Source organism: Anopheles marshallii, chromosome 2 (genome assembly GCF_943734725.1).
Source record: "Anopheles marshallii chromosome 2, idAnoMarsDA_429_01, whole genome shotgun sequence".
In the NCBI taxonomy this organism is placed as follows: domain Eukaryota; kingdom Metazoa; phylum Arthropoda; class Insecta; order Diptera; family Culicidae; genus Anopheles; species Anopheles marshallii.
This window is the reverse complement of record NC_071326.1, coordinates 63,090,168-63,098,219: the sequence shown is the minus strand read 5'-3', so window position 1 is coordinate 63,098,219 and position 8,052 is coordinate 63,090,168. Positions and strand designations below refer to the sequence as shown.

General features: G+C 45.8%; 1 protein-coding gene across 1 annotated transcript; it reads right to left on the bottom strand.

Moving 5' to 3' along the window:
• Positions 1 to 1,418: 1,418 nt before the first annotated feature.
• On the bottom strand, positions 1,419 to 7,545 carry LOC128718352 (proteoglycan 4). The gene is made up of 5 exons (XM_053811980.1): positions 7,488 to 7,545; positions 6,629 to 6,847; positions 4,509 to 6,288; positions 2,717 to 3,356; positions 1,419 to 2,642 (listed from the first exon to the last, which is right to left on the bottom strand). Exons 1-5 carry the CDS (start codon positions 7,543 to 7,545, stop codon positions 1,419 to 1,421), a joined length of 3,921 nt encoding a protein of 1,306 aa, XP_053667955.1.
• Positions 7,546 to 8,052: the final 507 nt, after the last annotated feature.

Sequence of the window (8,052 nt, the reverse complement as noted above, 5' to 3'; positions counted from 1 at the left end):
AATCGTCCTTACATCGTCCCTTTCCTAGGGACGAGCAAAGTTGAACCATTTTCGCGGTGCATTGTAAGCCCGGACGGGCAAAAGTTTGCGAAGCGAAATAAACTTCCATTCAACAAGAGAATTAAGATGACTTTTTGCGTTTTTCTTCTTCTTCTTGACTTCCCTTCTCGTAACCATACCAGCTCATGAAACCAATCGGTAGTACATTCGAATGGGAAGGTCTGTTATTAGCAAGTTTTCTGTCCGTTTTTTTGTTGCTACTTTTTCTAGAGGACATCTGTCCAGATTGGTTGTGTCTTTCCTGGACAAGCGAAATAAAAAGGTGGAATTGTATGGATTTCAATCAACCGAACGGTCATTGTCTGACTGGGTTTAGCCCACCGAGCAATGAGGCCCGTTTAACGCATACAGTTCGATAGGAGACGGAGCATTTTAACATTGTTTTTCGCAACCAAATCAACCGAATGAAACCGAAATGTTTTGAGTGAAACAAAAGTAAATTTCTAGTTTGGTCGCGTTGCGCAAACGAGCTTAATCTGTTCCGTTGCATTAGGTTCGAACAGAAACCTGAGTATACAAAGGATTAGCTTTTCGTTATTTTAAGTTGAAAAAAAGCAACATTAACCAAAAAAAAACAATAAACGAGAAAAAACGTTGTTTTCCATTTTAATTCTCTTATTTCTTTTAAAAACAAGGCAACTTCATTCCAATCCAAAAATCACACTTGTTGCATCGGTTATACAAACGGTAACCAGATCCATTTCGATCTTGTTGTTGGTTAAAAGTTTAATCCTACGCTCCTCTTCGCCGATGCAAGCAAACAATCCTCGACGCGATTCAACGTCATGCCGGTCGCCATAGTTCGATGCGTTCTTGGAGGAAGCGCAACAAATTTTAGGTAAAAGTTTAACACTACCCCAGTTGGTAGAAAACAAACCCGGATGTTTGGCTCGATAATTGCGTTGGCAAGCAGGGACCAAACAAACGATCCAAGTTTTCGGAACTACGGCACGGAACTAGCAGTTTCGGAATCTGTCCATTCGATTAGAGTTGCGCGAGAAAATTAAATCAAGCTTTTTGTTTACTATGCTTACCCTGGAATGGGTAATCGGTTGGAATAGAGAAGCAGGAATTCATTATCAAACTTTGACCAAGTGAAAAATTTTATTTTTTGTTCCAAGTAGCATACTTTTGGGCGTATTGCAATTGTGCTCTGTTATTTTCCAGTTGAATCAAATTAGTTTCGCCAGAAAGTATGCAATTTGTAGGTCATTAGCGAAACTGTTATACATGTTGTACAACTAGGAATGTTGTTAAAATCAATTTTTCTTACCTGTTTACTCACGACTTTATGCAGCTTTGTCAATTCGTTATCCTAAACTACCAACTAGGCAAGTATATACGCTAGGCAGCATTCCTTAGCCGACGAACGGGAACGGTGCGTAAGGATTCGGGAAGAACCCGGGGAATGCAGCGGCTGCCGTTGGTTGCACGGACACCGACTGGGTAAGGTAGGTGGTCAGCACCGTCGGGACAACTGTCGTCGAGTAGAGTGTAGTATAGGCCGTCTTGGCGCCGAACGTTAGCTTCAACACCTTACTGTTCGTCTCGGTGACGATCGTCTGCGTGACGACTGGTGTCGATTGGATCTGCAACTGTTGCTGCTGCTGCTGCTGTTGCTGCTGCTGGATCAGCAGTGGGTTCAGTTGCGGGATTGGTGGTATTGGGAGAGTAGGCAGTGTAGTTGTTACAACTTCGTAGCTGGTTTTGGTGATTGTTCCGATTGGGCGAGAAATTGTGCTTAGGATCGTGTTCGCTCCATTGATGATGGGGAGTACATGCGATTCATATACGGTTTCGAGCTTGATCACCGGTTTGGAGGAGGTTATTACCGAGGGAATCTGAGCGGCAGCGGCCGGATTGAGCAGACGAAGAAGCGCAAGTTGCTGTAACTGATCGGGCGTCAGAGCAGGTGTCGTAACAGGTGCCTCGGTGGTAACTCGGTTCTCCTTATTGCTTCCCGAGATCTTCTTCTTCGGTCGGATATTTTCCGGGATGTTTGTCTTGTCCACCTCGGACAGATCAAAATCGGATCCGATGCTCGAGAGATCCAAATCCGAAGGTAGTCGTTCGCGCTTAGGCTTATCTTCGTCATCGTTCTCGTTATCATCACCAAACTCCAGCTCCAGATGAAGCTCCGAACCAGCCTCGTCCAATCGGCTATTGAACTCGTTCAGTGTACGCGACGGTACGAAGTGATACAACTCCATCGGGGGTAGTGTCTTGGTGGCGGTCACCAGGCGCGTGACATGGTACGTCTGGATGAGCGTGTAGCTCGTGGTGTCACCGTCTCGAATCACGGGTAAAATGTGCGTCTTAAGCATTGCCTGCGTAGTGCTGAATGTTTCCGTCAGCGTCTCAAGGGGAGGTGTTTCCGTGTCAATGCCGAGCGCAATCGGTGGCAGTGTGGCAATGCTCGAGTCCAGCAGATTACTCTCCTTATCGATGTGCGTCGTAGTGGCCAAAATGTTTTCGGTCAATGGTTCCGTCAGCGAAGGTGTGATGGTGGCCGTCTCCTGCTCTAAAACCTTCTCGATCGTTGAGGTAACCGTAATGTAGCGTGTGTTCTTTACTGTTCCCACCTGCAAAGAAAGAGATCAACATGAAGTTTTGAGATCTGAGTACTGATACTCAGGCATTGATCTTGCCTACTAACCTGGAAGGTGTATGGTGACTTAATGGTCGCAATCTCGTAGTACGTATCACGAAAATCCGCTGGCGTCGATATCTCCACCTTCAGCGTCTCGATCGGGTAGCGGCGCTCGATCTGGTTGTCGTTCTCCGCATCATTCAGCACATTCCCATGCACCGAGCCGGACTGGTCCAGGTCCGCATCCGTGTCCACCTTTTCCGCATGTTCGGGCGACTGCGCAATATCATTATACTGTACGGATGTGTCGGAAATCGGTGCGGTCGTGAGATTTTCCAGTACCTGATCCTTGGGCTTGACCGCGCTCTGCTTCCTGATCGCAACCGTCGGCTTAGCGGGCGACTTGTACTGCCAGCGGCCCGGCGATCGGTTCAGCTTAAATTTGTACAAACTGGTGGTCTGACCCGGTTCCTGATCCTGCGGAGCGGACGGCTGTGGTTTCGGTTTGAACGATCGCCTGGTCGCCGCATCCTGTTGCTGCTGCTGTACCGTCGACACGCTGTGGGATGATGTTGGTTTGAAACCGTTACGTGAGGATTTATTGCGCCGGTTCTGATAGCCCGAGCCGGGCGTCGGATTCGGCTCACTATAAACGGATACCGTGGCCACCTCCACGCTAGATGTAGAGTAACGGTTAAATCTTGTACTGCAAAAACACGGTTAGCGGAAGAAAAAGGAAGGGATGTGTTTACAATCACCGGGGGTGTCTTTGTACCAGTATGTACACATTGTGTGTGGTTTGCCGTTTGTTTGCATGCAGCACTTTGCCCAGAGGAAAACAAAACCCAAAACGAAACGCTTAGTGAATGGTGGATGAATTTCAGATTGATCGTGTAACGATGAGTATGTGATTGGAATAATCGTGTGGTAATAAATATGTATTATGTAGACAGTAAATCTATGAAGTATGAAAAAAATTGTGATGTATTGAAAGGATGCAGTGTTGTGATGGTACTGGTGTGCGTTCATGCAAAAAATAAAAAAGATGAATATATAGTGAAACATAATAAAACAAACAAAAAACAAAACAAACGTGCAAAATCAAACAAAACAAAATAATAATTATGAAAATCAATGAAACAAATCACACATGCTGATGAATGAAACTCGCACACTAGGAGACACGTTCACACTGGTGTAAAAGTGGTGATAAGCAGTGAGCTCGATGGTAATGAAGATGATATATGGAAGAAATGCGATGATGGAAACAATATAAAGACCACAAAGCACAATCATACAGCGGATGCACATACACACATACACACAAAGACAAATTCTGATTTTTTGTACAAAATTTTGATGAAATTAAATTTGGTACCACAATTCCGTATAAATTTACACAAAATTTACAAATTTTATAATGTTTAACACTCATCAAAACGCATTGCTGGAGAAATAAGATAGATTAGAAAAAATGATATAAAATTCCCAACATGCGTTCTGAAAGTTTAAACAAAGCATTTAGAAAAAAAGAATATTTAAAAGCAAAAAAAAAAGTCCTAAATGTAACAGCTGCATAGCTAAAGAAAGTAAAACGGAACGAAACAAAAACTCAACTGCAACACTCATGCGAAACATTCACTTACATAGGCTATGAGAACGAATATGGAGTATGGAATGAATTATCCGACCGATCACGATTGTGTCGTTCGTTTGTGTTCGCTTTAAATTTTGATGTCCGATGCGAGAACGGGGCCACCGACCGCACATTCTTCGCATCGGGCAAAGTCCTTGCAAGCAATACATACGTCTGTGTCCGGTCCGGGTTTAAGTCGTCCGAACAAGCACTACTACTTACTTCTTGCCGACGGGCTTAACGATTTGTGTGTTGCGGTAACGGTTGCCCGGTTTCTTGCCGTAGGTGGGCTGAGGCGTCACAGTGGCTTGCGGAGTAACGACCTCGCTATCACCACCCTGCTCCTGCAGATCGTTCTCGTCCTTGGTGATGCGGTTCTTCAGACGGTTCTTGAAGTTACCGCTAGCGCTACCGGGTAGACGGCGAGACGGTCGCACCAAGCTCGAGCTAGGCTGGCTGGCGAACAGGTTCTCCAGCGGCAGCCCGGTATCCTCGAGCGCATGCGTTGCTGGCGACGGCGTAATGATCGATGCCGCCTCCGGGCTGTACCGTGGCGTCTTGTTGAGTGCCGGTGCCGCCGTCTTCAGGATGCGCAGCGTTGAGCTCGGGTTCAGCTTGGGCCGTCGGCCATCGGCGGCCTGATTGGCCCCCGCTGCACCGTTGCCGTTCGCTGCCGCTCCACCTTGGTTACCTTGAATGACATGAGAGGTGCTTTGTAGGACCTGCGCATACTTTCCTGAAATGTAGGTGCCGATCACGCTGGTCTCGTGGACGGTGGTAACGCCCTCCTTAACCACGGTGCCACCGAGCGTCGTCACCAGGCCGGTTGGATGGGTTCTGCCCTTATTACCTCGCTTCGGTTTGGCCGACTTCTCGCGCGGTGCTGCTGCTTGGGCGGTGGCGCCTGCTGGTTGCGAACCCGCTGCCGTTGGCCGCAAATTGACGACGCGGAACGTTTCTTCCACGAACTCGGATGGTTGGCGCGAAAGAAAATCGTACTCCGGTTCACCGATGTTGTTGCCAATCTGCAACACTGGTACTGGATCGTCGTCTTCCTCTTCCTCCTCATCTTCGTCCTCGTCGGCGTTGGTTTCCTCTTCCGGGGCTTCTTCATTGCGCTGATGTTCTGCAGCTACAGCCACCGGAGTACTACTCTCGCTCTGGACATTCTTCACCTCAGCAGCAGGTTTCACTTCATCTTCCGAAATGTTGGAGAACATTATCGGCGAGTGCTCTTCGTGCTGATCCTCGGCAGCAGCTACCACTGCCACAGGTTCCTCTGTCGTCGTTGTAACAGTCGCGGCAGTCACTGGTTTGACAGCCTCAACAACGAGCGCCTTGGGTTTCTCCGTCTCCTGTACCGGTTCAATCGATTCTAGAGTCTCCACTACCTTCGCGATCGGATTCACTTCCTGCGGCTCCTGCTGATCTTTTGGTTCCTCTTCTTCCTCATCGTCTTCCTCGTCATGTACCTCCTCATGCTCCTCTTCCTCCTGTGGTTCCTGTTCCTGTTCCTGATCTGGTTCAAACTCTTCCGACTGTTCCTCTTCTGACTCAATTTCGGGAGACGACTCAGTCGTCGTTGTCGACGGTTCCACTTTCGTGGCTACCACCTTCACCAGTGGTGCTACTGGTTTAATGATAACAGATTTTGGAACTGGCTTAACGATAAACCGATCCGGTTGAGGTTGTTCCTGTTGCGGCACGGTTTCTGCCTTAACTGGAGCCACTTCGACGATTTTCGGTTTGGGTTTTAGGATCGGTTTTATAGCAACCTTCGGAACGGCTTTTGGGACGAACTTGAGTGGGCCGATCGGTTTCACTGTAGGAGGTTTTGGAGTTTCCGGTAGTACCTGCACGATGCTGACCTTCTCTTTCGGCTGTACCGGCAGTACGACCGTTTTGCTCGGCTTAATCTCTCGAACCACTTCCTCTGTGGTAGTGGTGGTGGTTGGAGTCGTCTCAATGACTGGCGGTGGTGGAGCCGTCGTTTTTGGTGGTTCTAGTAGCGAATATTGTTATTTTGTCCAGAAATGTATGAAACAAATGGATCGTAAGTATTGTAAATAATCACCGTAAAGTATGCAATTGTTTTTACACTGAAGGTGTATTAACATACGAATAATGTGTTGAATAAGCTTTTCCATTTTGTGATTTTGAAAAACTTAAATGTCAACTTTGGGAACACTTTAATTAACTTTAAACTTTTTACATGCAAACACAAATTTTCACCAATCATCAAAATCAACAGAAGAATTGTGTGCCCAATCTATCTGCCTAATAATTCCAAGCTTGGAATCGGATTGTTGGCATACCTCCCACCGAATTTGGCTCCTCATTACCTGTCACAACCGGTGCGGCACTTTGTGGTGAAAATATCATCACCGTATTGCCGATGGTGGTGGTAAAATCGAGAAATCCATACACCGTCTGCGTCGTATAGTAGTCCGGATTGACGTCCTGGCTCGGCAGCACAGCAAACACTGGATCCCCACCAGCATCCTTCGGTGACGCATCTCCATAAACGCCACCACCTCCGGGTGAATAAACGGCACCGTGTGCTAAATGGTGAAAAACGGGGAAAACCCAGAAGGAAAACGAGCAGTGAGCATAGTTGTACGAATTATCAATCGTGTAATCGTGACGATCTAAGGGGACAGCGGGAGAAGATAAAATGAGAAACTTAAATAATGTCACTAATTTTCACAGCCACGCTACGGGTGGGTCCTTCCGGGGCGAAGGCATATCGATAGCGTACCGCGGTATGTACGATCCGATATTATAAAATGGCGTTCAACCGACAACCGGCAGCACGAGTTTGGCGTAATAATTTGCTCAAATATTGACGCCGGGAGTTTTCCGCATATCTCATCAGCATCAACAAGCGTTGGAAAGCGGGAAGGATGTTTACAATTTTCCTCCCAGAAGTTTTGTCGCTTTGCTAACAATAAGTAAACAGTCAACCATCGATTCATCAGCTGTACCCAAAGGTTGAGACATACTTCGAAGGATTCGTTTCAGCGGGGTAGGTTTATTTAGATTTACCAATTGCTGTAACAATGATGGTGCTTTAATATAAGTTTTCTAAATTTTGGTACGATAATTGTATGTTTTATGCGAATTTCTCCGAATCAAACTTCTTACCAGTTTCTCCTGTCGCTCTATGCTGCAAATAATTGCATCGCGAAAGGGATTGCAAACTTGACAAGCTCGTGTAGATGTTGGTATTGACATCGATACAGTAGCGTGCAGCTGACATGACGGAAGCTCTCCCACGGAAGAGCTACTAGGAGTATCCTTTGTGTTGGAGATTATTATGTTGTCACGGCAAGCAGATATTAAACTGTTCACTTCTAACGACACGTTCCAGTCGTCTTTGCAACCAGGAACAAGAACATAGGTAAAAACAACATTTACTGCGATGACATGGTTATTAACGTTGATATGCGTTGCTTTGATAGTCTAACATACTTAAACCCATGACTGCATGATTAAGTTATGATGTAAGGCATGTCTTGTACGTTAAATTTGATTTTATCTATCAATCGAACGGTTCAATTATGTAAATGAAAATGGTTTATTTCATTTCATTACAACCGAGTTTGTATAAACAAATAACTAAACAACTATAGTGACTATTAAAGCAATGAAATTACTACGATAGGTAGAATATCTTCACAAATGTGCACTGATTTTTATGAGTTTTGTTAATTCTTCTCTTAGTTTTCGTATCAAATAAACTTTCATTCAATAGAAATGATTGAAT

Bases quoted from the DNA above. Each gene is read 5' to 3' on its own strand.
- LOC128718352 (XM_053811980.1), bottom strand. From the start codon at position 7,545: ATGTCAGCTGCACGCTACTGTATCGATGTCAATACCAACATCTACACG. The intron at 6,848-7,487 runs GTTTGCAATCCC...TTCACCATTTAG, and splicing joins CATCTACACGAGCTTGTCAA to CACACGGTGCCGTTTATTCA. The intron at 2,643-2,716 runs GTTAGTAGGCAA...CTTTCTTTGCAG, and splicing joins AGTCACCATACACCTTCCAG to GTGGGAACAGTAAAGAACAC.